The following is a 21,062-nucleotide window of genomic DNA, read 5'->3' on the forward strand; positions in this document are numbered from 1 at the left end:
TTTTATTGATTGTTTGTGTTATGTTTCTATACTGATATTATAATCATTGATCAAAATCCTATCCAGAAAATTGGCCTTCAGAGTTCAGATCCTTTAAGATCACTCATAGGTACTTTTATTACCATTTCCTTCGGTTGTGAGATAGTTTACAGGAATTTGTATAGTGAATTACTTTCACATGATTTTGGAAAGAAAGCGAAGCCGCGATCGGCGGAATTCTTTAAAATCAGTTTCATCTTAAACACCGTGTATTTCATTTAATATTCCCTTTTTGGTTTGTTTGCTTACACGCAAATATATAATAATGTAATCGTGCTAATGTAGCCTCAAGTTACTATTGTTTACGACGCGAATAAAGTCATCCACATTTACGCACGTGTCGTATGTAAATTTAATATTGTTTTTGGTACAATTATGCTTTTTTACAGATACTATGAATAAATTTTTCTTGATAGCTACATTCAAGGAAATACATTTGTGTGCTATTTTTGGTTCACATTATAATAGAATACTGCTATAAATAGAGCGAATAAACATCATAATGTGTATGCTTGAAGTATTATGAAATTATGAGAACATTTTATGTAGCTTCTGATTTCTTTATAATACAACTTCCCACACAACTTCCCAATTAAAATTATACCCTATAAGCTATAAGCTCTTTTCTATTTTTATACAATTATTACGCGTGTAAAAACGCAAAAGCGCGTTTGCAGCTCGTTTCCTATATTACCGAGAATTAATATTTTATACAGCAACTATGTGTAGTGTGTCGTATTAAATACATAGTAGATAGTGTACGTTAAATCGTAGTAACCGACCGCAACGTCGTATTTTTTATGGTGGTATAAAAAATAATATGTATTGCCGCAATAAGAAATTGAACTGCATTTGCAAGCACGTGCAAGTTTCCATGCGATAATCATAATATTATGTAAAACAAAAAGTAATACATTTAATGATTATTACAAATAGGTTAATGCGATGAAATAATGTATGTAATATTTTATAACTTATTTATAACTTCAACAAGTCGTCCAAACACATTTTGATAAATGATTTTAATGATTAATTTACAATACTTACTTCTTCAATACAAAGAATAAGAGCTCATTTAATATTAAGTAACTACGATTCTTTATTATTTTATAATTTGAATGGTAAAATGAATGAAATTTCGGCGTCACAATATCGATTTCTGGAACTGCATCTTAAGTCCCTCAATGAATTTCTTCAAACATTATAATTAAAACTCAAACTCAAACATTTATTTATTCAATTAGACTTCTTCTAGAAGCACTTTTGAAACGTCATTAGTTACATATTTTCAACATTTACCACCGATTCGGACAGCAGCACCGATACGGAGAAGAACCGGCAAGAAACTCCATAGTTGCTCTTTTTAATCATGTCAGTTTAAACGATAGTATAAATACAAAACGATAGTATAAATAAACATAGGATGACAAATACATTTTATTATAAAAAGATACCACCGACGCACTAAATATTGGGCCAAAAGCTTTACAATATTGTTATCAATCTTACAAAACTACCCTCAAAAAATCAAACAACATCTCTATCCCCCACCACGCCACACTCACCTCGCTTCTGGCAGTTATTCTCGTCCCAACAGAGCAGCCGGCCGGACGAGTCCGCGGGACACTGCATGTGGTCCTGCCGGTCCTTCATGCGGCTCTGCGCGTGCGGACACAGGCCGCAGAGCCGCGTGTCGTAGTTCGACTGCAATGGTAAAACAATAAATAAACTAATGTTTATTTTTTAATTTTTTTAATAGCAAAATTTTGATCACAAGGCGATCCTGGCGATTCGAATCCGCAACTTTCACTTGGTCATGATAGATGCATGGAACATATGTATTTTTTATTTCGGGTAAAAAACTATTTGTAAACCAAGTAGTTGTAAAAGGGTTGAAAAGGTTCTGCAGGTCATGAGGTCTGATGCAATGACAAATCATAAAAAGCTATTCTACATTTTTCGACCAAAGTTGTTATGTTCATTATTGATTTACTTTTTAATATGTTTAATTTGAAGTAAAAGCTATCTCTCTAAAAGCTGTCTAGAAATCACCCGTCTCTATTGTGGATGCAAATTTCTTAAGTTATGAGGAAATTGGGGACATACTTGAGTAGAAATAAATCTTTTAATTCCAGCTACTATAAATATTTATGATTCAATTAAGAATCGAACCAACAAAAATCAAATGAAAAATATACAGTTGCATATCAGAGAAAACCACTTCGAGCCATTAAATTGAATAGGCTATAAACGTTTAATATCAATAACATATTACAAGAAAACAGCATTCCACGAGAGTGTCGGCGATGTGCGAACAACATTCCTCATACGTGCATATTAAACTGTAGTCAGAACGGAACTAATATGAAAGAAATCCCACGGTCCGCGAAACGAGTTTCGGTAGGCGCGTTATATTGTCTCGGATCGCAACCCGCAATAACGCTGTAATACGACTAAGAGCCCAAAATGGGGTGTGAAACCCAACAAACTTGTACGCAAACATTCTATAAACTTTCCATATATAAGTTTCGTGAAATCGCTTGTCTGGTAGAACATCGTTTGCTGTCTGATCGTTTATGAAACTTATTAGGGTATCTAGATTGAGAATGGAGGCAGTACTGAAAATTGCCAAAAATAGACGAAATCTGATAAGCATTATTAAATTCCACATTTGAGGATGTTAAGAATTAAATAAAACGCACATCTATTTAATGAGAAGTTTTAATTGTTGCACTGCTTGAGTTCTGATCAAACGAAAAGAGAATCAAGTAAGTACTTACGAAAAACTCCAGAAAAATAAAAATTGCATGTACTATTTTTGCATGTACCTTATGGCCTATTTATTTACAAAACACAAAATACTAACCCCAATAATATTATGCTCCGTCTTGGCCACAATCTTGGACCAATCGATGGTGTTCACGTAACACAGCCGGTCGTTGTTCTGTATCCGCACCGCTCCTCTCTCGATACGAGAAAGGGAACGGAGACCTAGGGACTGGAAGGGAAGTTTTTGTTAATTTAAGTAACTTTAAACTAACAATATCGATATTACAAAACATAAAATGGACAATAAAACAAAGCAGCGAAGCAAATATAAAATTAATATAATTTAATTATAATTTTTGTAAAATTAGACACAAAATCCAAATGATTTAATGAAATTAAATTAAATTCCAATTTTAATGAAATTGATAAATATTAAACAGTTAATTTAGTATCTAAAAGTAACAACGAATTTGGTAAAAAGTCACTTTTAAATTGCAGTAATCTAAATCAACTAGAATCCGTACATAATTCTAAAACATTATCATGCAAATCAACGTAAAATCTTCCATTACACCAGATAAAGTGTAATGCATGAGATAAGTAATACTTAAACCCACCTCGAGACCTTCATTGTCAAAAATGACGAGGGCAAAATCCTTGAATAGCTGCAGGCCTCGTATCACGGACAGATTTGGGAACAGGTCGCCGAGGTTTCTCAAACGCCGTAGTCTGAAATTCAGGCATGATTTTAATATTTTCCACGTTAAATTAAATGCTTTTATTAGCTTCACCTGTATGTTTGTCTGTCAACTGTCTAATCCTTTACTAGATTTTGAGCCACTTTAAACGGACAGATTTAATTCATACTTTGTACAGGTTTGTTGACAACACCATAATTTTACGAGTTTAAGCGTGTTAATCAGTTTTTATTTAATTTTATTAATTATTTTAAGATACAAAGCAACAAGCATTTCTAAATAAACGACTCTTTACGTTTAGCGACTATTGGCAATTATTGTATTTAAAAAAATCTTATTTTTATCATCTCTAGGGATAGAACGACACATGCAAACAGGAAGTTCCTATGCAGCATTAAAAATATCATGTTTTCTGTATTTATATTAGACAAAACGTTAATTAGTATTAATCTATATAAAGAGAAAAGATTTGATCCTTTGTTTGTTATAATTGAATTAGAAAACTATAAATTTTTTCCTATTTAGAAAACATTTTATCATTTGAAAACTATCGGTATCTTTACCGAGTAGCACAGACGTATACATACAGAATTGTAGTTTTAACATTTATAATATGTAGGTATTCAAAAAACTTATTTACGGTCTTGTTTCCGGCTATATATCGTAAGACATAAAATGTGCCCTTTCGAGGAATTTAGATCACAAAAAATCGATAAGATATTAAATAAATAAAGAACATTGGAATGTAGAATATTGTTTTCCTTACAAATCCAATAACATTTATGTTTGAGGATATTTTACCACAAACGAAATATAATATTTAGCAGCGTAATTTATCTTTACACGTGTTTTAAACAAAAACAACACGCTGCAATATTTATATTCGTAAGACTTAATTAATTCTACATGTACCTAATTTATGATTCAATTAAAATTTAAAAACTCATATTCGGCACATTATCCAATTATGTTTTATATGAATATCCGTTTAATCTAATCTTACAAAATGGAAATCCAATACTGCAATATGCGATCTTTAAAGCCAAATAGCAACATAAGCTCAACTCCTCAGATACAGACAAGACAATCCCTGCAGTACCATTTCCATCGACCATTTCCTATCAAATTTTGAACATCAACATAGGTTCCTATCCACCGTCTATCGCTGAACAATATGACCTTATTCCCTCTTTATAATTATTAATTAGCAATGCCTACCTATAAATCAAAACATATCCGGTGACCTCACGTAGATGGGGGAAAGAGAAATTCTCGAAGGAAGCATGTGTGACGTGCTCCATCAGAACGATGTTCAGGTTCCCCTCGATCACGCGGCACTCCTGGAGCTTCTTCGTTTTCTCCAGGTTGTTCCGGATGTCGATTGAGGGACATACTGTAACAATGATATGCATGGTATTAAGAAAGAGTTCGAAGAGACAATAGGTATGGAGTCGTGTGTTTAAAAGAGATTATTTCCAATAATTATATGATACATCCTTCATTTGTAAGAATGTTTATTACTTTTTATGGAATGAATAGCTCGGATAAATAATAAATCGGATATGGGTATCAAGATAAATTAAATTCTGGATTACCTAGGAGTTAGCAAATTCATCGCATAGCAGTTAATAATTAACACGCAAAACTTTATAATTACTACAGAATAAACTTAACCCTTAACACGGCAAGCCCTGAAATAATGTACCCAGATATGACCTGAATTGATTTTAGTGATAGTTATTGATTAAAAAATACTATAGTAGAGAAAAAAATAAAACAAATTTTCTGTAAGTAGGTTTTTCAGGATGTCCGTTAAAACGGTCTTTGCCAAGAACCCTGTCTTCATTGCTGTCTCAAAAAACGGACAACGCTGTCATACAGCTTATAAATAAGAATGAAAAAAATATAAAATTCACTTAATATAACACAATTGAAAACAATTTCAAGTAGCATTTTATTGTTTTATTGTAACACAGTATTTTCACTATCTATTATAACAAAAAATTCTTCAATTTTAACTAAATACCTAACAAATGATAATTGAGCCCTCTCGAGCTCAATCACACTATTTAGATGTGTGGAATGTTAAATAACATTTATTATTTCGTGTCAAGCAACCTTTGGTTTCATTTAATACAAATAATAATGGTTTTTCTAAAATTTGAAGTGATATTTGGCCGATGATTAGAACATTTAGACGAAATGCATGTGGAGGTCGAGGAACTCCCGGTTCTATTGTAGACCCAACAGATTTAACTGATCTTAGATTATATTCGTCATTTTGAACATAATTAAAAATAACTCTACATATAATTAAAGACTCTTAAGTAAGAAAATCCCATAAAAGTGATATTTTATTAAAGTACGAATCATGGCAACGTCCGTTTCTTGGGACATGCCAATGGGTTCTTAGTTACCTGCATCTACGGCACTGTCCCAAAAAACGGACCAGCTATATTTTGAATATTTTGTCATAGAATTATTTGAATATTTCATAATCTTTAGAGCAAAAACAACAGTTTATCTCACCTGAAAGTTAAATCAATAGCAATCAAACATGGAAACTATTTCATTAAAGCTATTATTGACCAGAAACACAAACCATCACTAATTCCGGGAATCCCTAAATTCAATAGTCATCTAGCACACGAATCAAATGTTCTCTATAATTGACATGTAGGAGAAAAATAAAGGATTGTTATCGTACTTTCTATAATCTTTTATATCTTTTATATGCTTAGATTAAATTGCTTAAGTGTTAATATATATGTTAATTAAATTATGTCATAAATCTTAATTACTGACGAAATAAAATGAGGTATAGAAATCGACAAAAGCTCACTATTTCGATGACGAATGCAACAACTTTAACCCCTAAGGCCCAAATGATTGAATATAATTGTAACTGTACTATAAATTATGATTATTAAAAGTTCAAAATTATCTAGATATTGGAAGTAACGAGTGTGCAATTCACTACAAAAAGCGAACGATCTTTTATATGCTCTAATGATTTAATTAGTGGGAATTAATTTGTTTTTGTTCTACACGCCATTCGATTATTTGTTAATGGTCTCCCACGGTGTTCCGAAGACCACATGCGACGACATTGTTTCTGAAAATTAGTTATTAATTACCTACTGGTAATGATGGATATTTTCGCTAATTCATTATGAACATCCTATGAACTTTTTCTAGGGCAACTACACGTGTTATTCATAAGTTTCTGCGAGGTATATAAAATGTAAAGTAATAAAAACTCGTACGGCATTTGCTTGAATTATCTTCGGTCAATACTTAGGACGTATTAATAACATTTATACACGATTTTATTATATACTTTACCTTTTTTGAAATAATATACATATAAAAAAACTGAATGAAAATTTAGGTACTTACTTATACTTTATTTAATCAAGTCTACAATATGTCCCCTTGTTTAGCTAAAAATTATATAAGTAAGTACAAAATATTAATCATAATACAAGCACTAGCCAGGTACATAAACAGTGTTATAAAACCATGTAAGATTATATGCTTGATACATTGAAAGTAATACAACATCATAGTAGCTCCGCGTTTTGCGTCGCAAATACGAGTAAGCTGAAAACCTCGTTAGTGTAGAGTACTATAAGTTTACGACTACTCCGCGGAAGGCTTACGTAATGTACTCGTATAGTACGTTAACACATTTCAACTATTTCACTGGCATGTCAGGTGTACATGAACATGGGCACGCTTTGAAGTGTTAATAAAATATAGCGCTATTTCGATTAAGGCGGCGTGGTGCGAATAACGTTAATTAAAATTAACATTGTAATCGTATCGCTGCGCGGATAAATAATACTCGGTTAAACGGAATGCCTTCATAGTACTTTGTTTCTTATTCAAGCTCATAATTAATTACATGTTCAACAATAAAAAAAAACTATTATTTATTTAAGCTTTAAAAGAAAATACTATTACTATTTATTTATTTTAGATACTATTCTTTGATCTTTCATTACATCTTACTATTGGATTTTTTCTATCATTTCCTTATCATTATTTAGATTTGTACATAATTTACTTAATTGTAGAACGCCGCAAGGTTGTAAGAAACTGCGTAGTTTTATATCAATGCCGGCTTCAGTACGCACTACGCAGTACGCAGAACTTTGGTACGCATGCGCGAGGAAAGCGCGGGAGGGCGTATTAAAATGGCGTCGTATCGTAAACAAATCGTAAAAACAATAGAAAGGAAAATAATGTTTACCCATTTGGGTACGCCTATCATAAAATGTTAGCCATATAAAAAGGTGATATTCGTATAATAATGATTTATTATTGTAATCAAAATTACAGTCAACTTTAACAACCTAATAATATAAAAGGAATTATACATAAATAAATCTACAGAAAGTAAAGTTATCAACGACACAATAATTAGAGATATTGACCATTTTTTAACAAATATGCGGAATAAATTGAACTTAAACATCATACGTTATTTTCAAATAATATTACGACGCCATTAAAATCTGAATGAGTCAAATATGGTTGAGTCAACGTTTCTGAAGGACGGTTCGATTGTGAATGAAAACAAAATGTGCGCACTGCGTACGAGTTGTTTTGTTTTACAACCGGTTCAATGAATAACCGACAGTCGGGTGATGAATTAAATATTACAACAAATATGCGAAATAGCGAATTTCATTTCAATATTTGAGCTTTGATTTGCAAACAATGGTAAATTTATGTACTCATCTGAGCTAGATGGCGCCATGAACGTGACTGTAAAGTGATAGTGTAATGCGTAGAAAGGAACGACAATCGTATCGTGTGAATAGTTAGCGTACGGCAAGTTGCACTGGGTGCATTGTAATGCAAATGAACTCTACCGGATCGCCCCCTCCTCCCCCGCCTCCCCCGGCTGCCGCGAACCCCCCGTCACTCAAGCCAGCGGATATTTATAGTGTACTGTGTTATTGTACTCCTTACAGGTATACGACAGATTGTTATCCATTCTATTGATTATTTGATAGCCTCGTGTAATTAAAACCTTAGACGCCGGCGCCGTACTATGCCATTGAATGTCATATTACGCAGCTATTCAGCATTCCGACCACGCTTTACGTTAATCACGTGGTTATTTTTCGGTTAAGCTACAGAATAAATTTGAATTTAATGTTTTAAAAAGTGAACAATTCCCTATCTATATGGTAATCATGTCGACAATACGACAGCACAAATTTTTATATGCTCCAATATACCTGTAGCCCTTATTACGTATCATGTATGTACATACAAATTACAATGTATCACCAACGTCGATACAAACCTTCCGCCTTCCATTATTAAATCTATTTTTAATAGCGGAAAAACAAAATATCGAACGTTACGAGACCTCAACCCCTCGCCCCTTCTCCTCACCGCGCTTACTACGTCTCTACTACAGCCTCCACGCCACCCGCAAAAACCCACACCTTTCACCTCTGTACCACGAAATAACAATTTCACAATGCAACGAAAACTTTTCAGTTGTCCGTGTAAAAGCTCTATTCGGTCACATCCGACACTTGGCGAGTAGAACCACATAAATATTTTGTGGTACAGGTCGTGGCTCGATTAATGGCGGACTTGTAACGTTTTACTATAAATTTGTATAAAACCTTAGTCATTGAGCGCGCGTTTCAATATTCGTTCATCAGATAAACGAGTTGCGTCATCGCGCCCGACGTAGTAGATGTAGCGTGTTAGTGCAATGATGCACTTTGCGTCAGTGCATTTTGTACGATAAACAACCATTCTTATTATAACTGAATGGATAGAATGATAGTATGTACTGTAATATTCTACAACGTTCCCATCAAATAAAGAGAGTAACTGCGATACTAATACATACGTCATTTAAAAGCATACAAATCTTCTTTGAATAAATGGTTATGAGTATACCAATAACAAGGAAACGTTAGTTAAGAATGTCCAAATAACAAGGAAGCTACGTTGTTTATCACTCTTTCTTCATAGATTTGTGACGCACTGCTCAATATAATCTTTTTCCTGCTCATTAATAATATCGTTTCGCAGAGATTGATTGGATACATTCGCTAATTACCAAAACACATAAAATTATAATAAAAATTTTATTTTAAACTTATTGAAAACGGGCGTTTAATGTTTGGTAATTTATTTGGTATTCGGGTTTTTCCATTGGCCATAATGCTAGAGTATGCATTCCAATTGAATACATAAGTCGATCTAAAACGGTATGTGAAGGTAAAACGAGTATTGTAAACACTAAACAACGTTAGGAATAATCTAGCATGCCAATTGCCAAGATTATAACGATAAGTAAAGGGAACGCCATTACAATCGTCTATACTTTAAGTCCTTGTTGTAAATACAAATTACGCAAATTTATAGTGTACAAAGGTTACAAACAGTTAATTTGTATGATAAATTATAATTTATTAATCTCACATATGCGTTAGGTTTTCACATTGAAAAAACTTTCATTTCATGTAACTTAAACTACAAAATTAAGATCAATCAGTCTGAACCGAATCGAATGAACGTTTTTCCTGAAGTAAAATTTTTTTCGGAAATATCTTCAGAAAAAGCAGTTTTAGAGAAAATAAATAATCTTAGTGCACATTACATATTATACTTATGCAAGCAATCGATATACTTAAAATAACGTTGAAATGTATACTAGCTTGGCCTATATTTAAACTATATCAAGGATTTTGCTAGACATTGAAAAATTGTTGATAAACACAAGCACAGGTGCAAACATTATATCAAGCGACAGGCCAATTATAACTTTTATATTTAACAGCGATGTTGTGAAATAAACAAAACATATAAAATAACCACAACATTTTAATTACACTGCAATCAGCGGTATAGGCGGAAACAATTAATCGAATACCACGCGAGTTCTAGATTGATCTATAAGTGGTTTGCGATCGGTTTGAACCGATTCGGCAGTGTTAATTAACGCAATCATTAATGAGCACAAATTGTCAAAACAGTCGTTCAGTTGGGCACCGCGCAGCCGACGGCGGGTACTATTTCGGACACTACAGTTGACTCACTGCACTTTCACTGCAAATAGAGCCGCGTCTGCGGATATAATTGGCGTCGATCCTGCATTTAGACTAACAATACAGTGGCACAAAATTCGTGTCGTCACGTGTTCGAAGCGTTCGCAGTTACGTCGGCAGCGCCGGATGTCCGGTAAATGTAAACAACTGATCCCGGCATTGCTCCACGCAGATTAACTTGTTCGTGGAATTAAGATAACGGCGGGCCACCTACACGTTCTGCTATTTACAGTAACACCGTCCTTTGATATCGATTATCCACCGTTCAGTTTATGTATTTCATATCACTTAAATGAAGGAAATATGAACTAAAACGGAAGCTATATTATGTCAGCTACACGGGGACGGAAAGTTACAAGTGAAGAAGCTTAATACGATCATAACAAATTATTATCATTACATGTAGACAACCGGATAATACACGTACACATTTAAATAATGTGAACATTCTCAGCATATACATCAGGTAAAGAGTAAAGACTTAAAAAATTAGAATGATACGCATTGTAACCCATGGCCACGCTACGTCGCACTACGTTGATTTATGCATCCGGTCTGTGAATGAAGACATCAATGGTCGCTCACATGGTGCGCTCAGTGTTATTGTTGTTGTCCATTCACACTACATGTTACGATAAATGCAAATAACATCCACCAAACTTAATAATCGCAATCCAGTTCATTGCATAGAACGTTTTTAAATTAAGCTAATGGACGTCAACAAAATAGTAGGTACTTGATTAAATGGTATTTTATGAGTCAGTGAGATAAGAGATTAGGTATTGATTAATGTCAGTCGTTTTTTTATTAATATAATTATTATTAATTAATATCATTTATTTAATCACGATAATTAATAATATGATAATATAATATGAGGAGACATTTTTTTTAAACTGGTTAATAAATATCGTCTTCAAACTTGTTTATGTTTGTGTGTTATAGCATAGACAACAATAATTAACACAAAAAAATATATGTTTATTTCAATCTATTTTATCACCACACTTGCCTACTCTTTTCAGACAATGACCAATCATTATATGCCGTTATTTAAAAGATATGTCTCTTAGATCGTAAACAAATTTACGACTTATTTATCGATATTCAATACTCGACATCCTACGTATAGATAGCAGTCAAACTGTCAAACATACGTTCCACTAATAAAAACCATGATGTAACAAACTCCACTAAATTATCATAATTTTCTTTTGTATAAAAAAATGTGTTAAAGTATAATTTAAATTCATAATAAGTAATAACCTTGCAAATTTATGTTTCATCGGGTAATTGGTAAAAGATATCACTGATAAAATCCTTTTTGTATAATATAAAATAATTTGGAAAATCCAAAAGTGCACGCCTCATAATTTTTTTTTAATAAATATTTATTAATTATTATTTTTGTTTATTTAATAACAATTAAACCACATCGAATCAGACCCTGAAAAATGAAAGGGTTCTATTCCTGAGCATACTCAAGCGTAAGAGAAAAAAAAGACTCGATTAGTAAAGTATTTCGGTCGCTATCGTGTTAACAAGAAAAAGGATCCGCACATACAGACACACGGACGTCCAAGACAGAACTTTTTTAAACTGTTTTTTAACTAGTTTAAATAACAAAAATGACATCAAAAATATCATGAACGTTAAAAATAGTGTTTTTTCTTAATATGTGTGTGTATGTATTATCTTACAAGTGCAATGTATGATACATAAAGACATTTTAAGTTTGAAAAATCAGATGTTTTGCGCGAAGTGACAGTACTCAGTAGTACCCACCTCAACGCTTCGCTTATGAGGCGTGCAATATGAAGTATAATACTTTTTGCCATAAAAATGCGCGAAAAATATAGGGATAAAAAATAATGTGATTGTAATTAATGAAGGAGAAACTTAATTAGGTTACATTTCATATTTAACCACTTCTTCTCACTTTCATGTTTGAATTCTGTATTGTTGTTATACCACACAAGAGCTTATACGTCCTTACCATTAAATTTTGATTTATTTCCAAAAATTCAAATTAAGTATCTATTTATACTAAAATGAGTCAACAAACTATTCCAATCTGAAGATTTCATTGATAAATTAATCCGAAATTGCAATAATTTGTTTACGAGACATTTAAAACGAAAGTCGTTGAACTTTGATGGAAATATGACCGGCCGCGCCGTTTCCGTGTGACCATGTACAATAACATGAGACATCGAGGCGAGCACTTTTGGATTTTCCAAAACTGAATTCGTCGCTACCTTGTCTGTAATAACAATCTGTTTTAAATATCATTTCACGTTCTTTCTAAATAGCTTCTTTCTTGCGTTTTTCCCGTATAAACGACTACGATGTTTATAGACTGGGGTAGAAGCCTTTGAAAATAATGAAAAGATAAAAAAATCGCAGTCGGATGAAACCCATTAGAAAAGGAGGGGAATATGATAAAAATGTAAGGAAAAATAAATTACGGTCAATCCGAGTTCGGGAAGCGGGAGGGGGGAGCTTTTAAGAGAAAAAAATGGTTTCTCTCGATTTCCGACAAAACTACAAGTCCTATAGAAAAAAGTTCAATGGCAAAGTTGTAGGTAATTAAAAGTTCTACAACTTTTGTATTCACAATTTTTTCACATAACCTAAAAATTTAGGTGAAAAATTCAAAAAACCAAGTTTTTGGTCTTTTATTTCTATCTACTTCAAAATTTATTTTTTTTCTACGAAATTTGGTGGAAACTTACTTTATTATGTCCCAAATACACTGTAATTTATTTGATTGAAAATATTTATTTTTTCGCCTTATTTTGAATGAATACCAAAAAAACAACCTAATTTTCAATCGAAAAGTCACCCGTCAAAATATCAGCTTTTTTCAAAAACTTGGGGTGCCTTTTATTCATTGAAATCTCTACTTTCATATGGTGTAAAAAAAATAAACACCACCATAGTAAATGTTCTCAGGAAATGCATACAAACAGTCTGAAAATTAGCTTTTACTAAATCAGGCACACTTCTTGAACTCTATATCTTCTCTTGTATCGGCTTTTCGGTAATATTTCAAAAGAAAAATAATTATCTGTTCTAAGTTTAATATTTTACAGCATATTCAAAAGCAAAATGATGTCGATAAAAACATTTCAGGTAGTTCGAGAAGTGTGCCTGATTTAGTAAAAGCTAATTTTCAGACTGTTTGTATGCATTTCCTGAGAACATTTACTATGGTGGTGTTTATTTTTTTTACACCATATGAAAGTAGAGATTTCAATGAATAAAAGGCACCCCAAGTTTTTGAAAAAAGCTGATATTTTGACGGGTGACTTTTCGATTGAAAATTAGGTTGTTTTTTTGGTATTCATTCAAAATATGGCGAAAAAATAAATATTTTCAATCAAATAAATTACAGTGTATTTGGGACATAATAAAGTAAGTTTCCACCAAATTTCGTAGAAAAAAAATAAATTTTGAAGTAGATAGAAATAAAAGACCAAAAACTTGGTTTTTTGAATTTTTCACCTAAATTTTTAGGTTATGTGAAAAAATTGTGAATACAAAAGTTGTAGAACTTTTAATTACCTACAACTTTGCCATTGAACTTTTTTCTATAGGACTTGTAGTTTTGTCGGAAATCGAGAGAAACCATTTTTTTCTCTTAAAAGCTCCCCCCTCCCGCTTCCCGAACTCGGATTGACCGTAATTTATTTTTCCTTACATTTTTATCATATTCCCCTCCTTTTCTAATGGGTTTCATCCGACTGCGATTTTTTTTTGTTTCAAAAATTATCTACTCTAGTCTATTAATAGTACATAACGATATGTTAATTAAGGACTTATAGAGCTAATAAACGCAAGGAACAGTTGTTTACTACTATAATTCCTTATGACTCAATTTAAACAACTTCTCCATAAAAAGAGGCTGTAGTGTGTATAGTTAGTACATTATTAACTAGCGATACGCCCGCAGCTTCGCCCGCTTTGTCAAAACCCATTTTATGATATTATACTAAAACCTTTCTCGAGAATCACTCTATCTATTAAAAACCAGCATCAAAATCCATTGCGTAGTGTAAAGTGTTAAAGATTGACCCTACGTAGGGGCATTAAGTGACAGAAAGTTACTTTGTAGAGATTCTTTAAAGTCAATTCTCAGTGTATTGGCCGGTAAAACACCACCGCATATTAATTATTTAACTCTACATGAGGCAACGCGGCGAGTACACCGAAACGTGTGCGTTGTTACTTGTTATCATGCTTGCGTAACTTGTTTTGCTTCATATCTACCTATTTATTTGTGAACGAATCTTAATTACCATTAACCAACCTAGATTTCAATGTTTTTGTTTACTAGGAACTAGCGGTTCCACCTTTTGGTGAACATTTAATTGTGAATGGTTGTTCAAATTAGTCGTGTCTAGAAGAACATGCAAATAAACCTAATACGTCATCGTAATGAGAGTTTCCTAGCTAAGATAGGAAAGGAAAACATGGGTTTTATGGTGTTCATTGGTTTTATCGTATGAAGATATTTTATAGTACACAATATAAAATACCTAAGTAAATTGTATCTTGTGTATTATCAAATAGATATCTATACTCCGTCTTTAATCTATAAACAAAAAAATTAGTCACATAATATGAAACGAAAACAAAAACAACTTCTTCTCCGAAAAAAAGGGTTAAACATTATAAACATTTTGCTAAAGAAAAATATTCCACATTAAAACGCTTGCCTTCGAATACCTTAGTTTTTTACCATTTTAAACGACAACATAGACAAGGCGAATTAAATTTGCATATCTACTAATGAACGAAGGTAACAAATAAATAAACGCATTAAAGTTCGCGATAACAACATTTCATAGCCATAGCATGTCTGGTTCACTACATACAAAAGACGATTAATGCCATCCGTCTACCAATAGATGCCGCTAAGTGTATCATTTTAACCAGCAAAAAATAAAATTAGATTTAATTGCAATTTCATTGCTTTTTATAATTTTTTACATACTTTTGTAAATGGAACCTACCTATTTAATTTAATTTTCACTCGATTTTAACTAATTTTACAGAAAAGTTTATATTCAAAACAACGCCATCTCATGAAACTACTATAAACAAGTTATTCTCCTCCGATTTGGCGATGCTAAACGAATACTAGATGGCACTAAGACGTTTTTACGTTACTTTTCACGTTTTTAACACAGACTAATAATAATATCACAGACCACAGACTAATAATAATATACTACGTTTTTAATACATAACCTCATTGCCTTTGCAGTACCTATAAAAAATATTGTAAATGGGTTAAAGCCGTTATTAATTATTACTAACTGCGTTCCTGTAGCGGCTTATATTAGGTAGGTACCTAGTGTATTGATCGTTTTCATACGAAAAATGAATTGTCGGAAAACTTGCGAGATTGTGTGAATATTTGATTGCAAGATCTCATTACAAAATAATATACATAATACAACCTATACTTAAACCGTAGTAAGTATATTATTTCTAGTCACATTTAATTATAAGTATATAAATTATAAATAAATATTAAAGGACAATATTACACAAATCGACCTAGTCCCACAGTAATCTCAATTAAGGCTTATGTTGTGGGTACTAGACGACGATAAATATAATTTAATATTTTATAAATACATATATAGATAACACCCAGACCCAAAAACAAATAATCAAGTTCATCACACAAATATTTGCCCTGACCGGGGATCGAACCCGCGACCGTCAGCACAGTAGGCAGTTACTTTACCTCTGCGCCAACCGCGTCGTTAAGAATATCAAGAAATCATCATAATGATAATAAATCGAAACTAAAGTTAAATACCTACCTACGTCATCTTGTTTTATTTTCTAAATAATCCTATCAGATTACCTTTATATGAAGTATGAACCAAAAAGTTTTGAGATTTAAACCGTAGAAAAGGTTTTGAATGATCCTTTGCGTTTTTTTTCTTTATGCGCCTAAAATTAAATATTTCGACATCGATTCCCATAAGAATGAAGTATTTTCCCGTTATAAAAAGTAGCCTATGTTCATCAGGTAGGTATAATTTTTGCTTCGAATGGTGAAATAATTTTTCAAATCAATCCAGTAGTTTCGGATCCTATTCAATACAAACAAACAAACAATCAAATCATTTCTGTTTTGTAGATAAATACGAAAGTTACTCCGTCATAGTAGGACAAAATAGAAAATAGTGGGACCACGAGAAAATAGGTATTCCCGCACGCGTCTGAACCGATTTTGACGGAAATTTCGATATACATACACGGTACATACCTACGTTGAAAAAGGACATCTCAATTTTGTTGCATAAATAGGATTCAAGGTGTAGGAACAGGGATTAAATAAGGCACACGCTTGAAGCCGTAGAATGAAAGTTGGTAATTTATAAGATTAATTTATTGTAAAATAAACTACTTCATTTTACTTAAACATACCTATTCTATTTATCATTCATTGACTTATCATAAACTTTTGAGTCTAGTTAGGTACTAGTACCTATTATGTGAAAATTTTGAAAAAAATGTTTTCTTTAGGAAATTATTAGCATTAATTACCTTGTCTTGTCATTAATTTATTTACCTACTTGGTAATAATCGGTCGAACACTTGTTTAAAGTTTATTTTCCTTGTCTTTTCCAGGTAATCTAAATTATTTAATTTTTGCAGTAGGTAATTAATTCATTTCGGCTTGAACAGACAAGGCCATTAGGTGAAGCGAGATTGCCAAATATGGGTGATCTGTAGATTGCCGTCCTGCTGCCGAGCGTTCGCGGTGCCGCACCGTGCATTTTGTATGAAAACAAACGACCGGCCGTGCGCCGTACGACAGACGCACAGCTTCGGCACTGTAGCGACTAGCGGTCCGATACGAAACGCATAAATTGAAAGAGCCATAAGTGTTGGAACAACATTCCACCACCATTTAACCAGTTTGACAAATATTAATAATTTTCGTTTCCAATACCGGAGACATATTTTAAAATCCTGTTCTAACCCTGCATTTGTATCGAATTACAGTTTACACATAAACTTTAATTAAATATTTATTTTATTTACTGGTTATAATATAACATAACATTATATAGACCGTTATTTTCTGCCTATTTATCATTATAATTATAAACATTGTAAGTATATGTTAACGGAAATGTATGTAATCCGTCATTGTATAAAATTCCCAGGAAATGTATGTAATTCCTAAAATCGCATGGAAATGTGTGAAATAAATTATTTTATAGTACACATTTCCTAGGAAATCCATACATTTCCTAACTAACAGTCGGAAATGTAAAACATCTAAGATATTGGAAGGTCAAGGTACGCGGGACGAGGGGTATGTATGTCGCAATCGGATTGTATAATCCGCCGAATTACAAACGGCCGGCATTTTGTAATATGCCGAAAATTCGTAATCAGAATTTTTTGGTTTGGATAAGGGGGTGGGTTAGGTTAGGTTCGTGTTTTTTAGAACTATACAGAACTGGGAACTTTAAAAAATTCATTTTGTTACTTTTATTAGTAGGTACGATCCTTATAAGTATTTTAGTGTATTCAACCAACTTAAAAAAGTGGGACTATTTTACAACAATTTGAATATGAATTGTATTATTGTATACAATATCGAAGCTTTTTAAGAAATGTATAAAATACTTTTTTAAGAATTATTATCATACATAATATTATGTTACCGGCAATATATTAAACCCGGCATTGTATGCAATTCTTAGTAAATGTAGGTATGTTATTCCGAGAAACAGTCGGAATTAAATAAATTAAATTCGTCACATTATCTATATCTTTAAATCTGAACTTTTCCTAAGTAGCAAACACATTTGCAAATGTGGGTGGTTTTTGGGGTAGCTATTAACCAATATGAGGTCAAAACTAAAATCCAAGATGGCGCGGACGAAAATTTTACATATTTTCGTCATGGGTGTCATTTTCATGGTTATTGGGGTATCTATTAACCAATATGAGGTCAAAACTAAAATTCAAGATGGCGCCGACGAAAATTTTACATCTTTTCGACACAGGTGTCATTTTCATGGTTTTTGGGGTAGCTATTTACCAATATGTGGTCAAAGCTAAAATCCAAGATGGTGTCGACGAAACTCTTACATCTTTTCGGCATGGGTGTCATTATCAAGGTTTTTGAGACAGCTATGTAGGTATTACCAAATCCCCAATGTAACCGTCGATAATTAGGTATATTTTTCTTACTCCTTTAAAGAAAACTTAAATAAAATAACTAAAACGTTAAAAACTACAGTTTTGTAGAAAGTCTTAAAAAAAACAATAGAACATTGAAATGCATATGCATTTCAATGTTCTTTAAAATTGTGTGTTGTGTTTTATATTACATTTCTAAATTCTAAATATAAATATTAGAATTTAGAAATGTAATATAAAACGCAACTCTGTGGCAATCATCATCTGTGTTTATATTCTAACAGATATTATTAACTTTAAATATATTCGCTAAACTTTTTTAAAATAAAGTTTATCTAAAACATTTAAACGAAGATAATAAAAAAAAGAACGTGTGTGCCGAGAAAACGTGTCAGATTCATAGATACCAAAATCGCCGCCTTGCTCCTTAACGCGACAGTATTACCATGACGCGATCTTGAAATTCGACGACCATCTTGGATTTTAGTTTTGACCTCATATTCGTTAATAGCTATCCCAAAAACCATGAAAATGACACCCATCACGAAAAAAGTCAAATTTTCGTCAGCGCCATCTTGGATTATAGTTTTGACCTCATATTCGTTAATAGCTACCCCAAAAACCATGAAAATGACACCCATGATGAAAAGATGTAAAATTTTTCGTCGGCGCCATCTTGGATTTTAGTTTTGACCTCAAACTGGTTAATAGCTACCCCAAAAACCATGAAAATGACACCCATAACGAAAAGATGTACAATTTTCGTCGGCGCCATCTTGGAATTCAGTTTTAACCTCATATTGGTTAATAGCTACCCCAAAAACCATGAAAATGACACCCATGACGAAAAGATGTAAAAGTTTTGTCGGCGCCATCTTGGATTAGAGTTTTGACCTCATATTCGTTAATAGCTACCCCAAAAACCATGAAAATGACACCCATCACGAAAAAAAGTCAAATTTTTCGTCGGCGCCATCTTGGATTTTAGTTTTGACCTCATATTGGTTAATAGCTACCCCAAAAACAATGAAAATGACACCCATGACGAAAAGATGTACAATTTTCATCGGCGCCATCTTGGATTTCAGTTTTGACCTCATATTCGTTAAAGCTACCTCAAAAACTATAAAAATGACACCCATGACGAAAATATGTCAAATTTTTCGTCGGCGCCATCTTGGATTTTAGTTTTGACCTCATATTGGTTAATAGCTACCCCAAAAACCATGAAAATGACACCCATGACGAAAAGATGTACAATTTTTGTCGGCGCCATCTTGGATTTCAGTTTTGACCTCATATTCGTTACTAGCTACCCCAAAAACTATGAAAATGACACCCATCACGAAAAAAAGTCAAATTTTCGTCGACGCCATCTTGAATTGTTTTACCCCACCAATCTATTCAACAACCCATAAAAAAGAGCATCTGAAAAGTATCAAATATTTCAAATCACGAAAACGACAGTGCACGCACAATAATGTTTTTCTAATTCATTTTATTTTTGGGACAAGGAGCGATACACCCGTCCTTCCAAGAGCGCTTCTGAGCGCGGTCTGACGACCCGCGAGAGCAAAATGTATGAAGAAATCGACAAGTATTTTTAATTTAGCTAATAATTGAAATAAAATTTTGATTTAGATACAAAAAAATTATCAGAATCTATAAAGGACTATATTATATCCCTCAATAATTTATAGGTAAGAAGATAGATTAGGCTTTTAATTTTCTTAAAATTGTACCGTTTTAGAGCCCATTTTTTTGCATTTTATGCGATCATTGTGCTGGGAAAATCGTATTTCAGCGACAATTTTGTATGACGTCGTACAATTTTTATAAGATGATCGTAGATCTGAATATATTATCTTTAAATTAAGATATTACTTTGTTCTCACGTGTAATTGCTTTGAGTTAAAATGGTACCGTAAAATAGCGTTTTTTGTTAAAAATCGGTAATAGCACCCTTTAATAAATGAAAATTTGATTTGATTGAATATAAGTTGATTTAAGAAATGTTAATTAGTAAGATAATATGAACATATTATTATTATTTTACGGTAAGACTGTTACCCGATTGTCTCAATAAGTGCTATAATAAAAAAAATAACAACGTGTTTTATTACAGAAATCATTAATTACTTTATATACATTTCCTAATACGATATTGGAATTATATATAATTCCAAGGAAGATTATACATTTACTAGGATATTAAAATAATTTTTTTTTAATAATTAATAAAAAATATCCTGTCCAGGATTTTTCCAGTCAAACCATTTTT

At 32.4% G+C, this 21,062-nt stretch overlaps 1 protein-coding gene across 4 annotated transcripts in view; it reads right to left on the reverse strand.

Moving 5' to 3' along the window:
* LOC149907916 (insulin-like receptor) overlaps positions 1 to 21,062 on the reverse strand; it is a 90,373-nt gene that overhangs the window by 26,322 nt on the left and 42,989 nt on the right. For all 4 annotated transcript variants that reach the window (XM_090103032.1, XM_090103033.1, XM_090103031.1 and 1 more), the window contains exons 3-6: positions 4,725 to 4,899; positions 3,426 to 3,537; positions 2,906 to 3,037; positions 1,605 to 1,743 (exon numbers count right to left, since the gene is read on the reverse strand). In XM_090103032.1, the coding sequence (XP_089959158.1) occupies positions 1,605 to 1,743; positions 2,906 to 3,037; positions 3,426 to 3,537; positions 4,725 to 4,899 (558 nt within the window). The remainder of the gene's footprint in view (positions 1 to 1,604; positions 1,744 to 2,905; positions 3,038 to 3,425; positions 3,538 to 4,724; positions 4,900 to 21,062) is intronic.

The sequence above is a fragment of the Colias eurytheme genome, chromosome 6 (assembly GCF_061535395.1).
Source record: "Colias eurytheme isolate Ceu_HAF_F1 chromosome 6, ilColEury1 Martin Lab GWU primary, whole genome shotgun sequence".
Taxonomy (NCBI): Eukaryota; Metazoa; Arthropoda; class Insecta; order Lepidoptera; family Pieridae; genus Colias; species Colias eurytheme.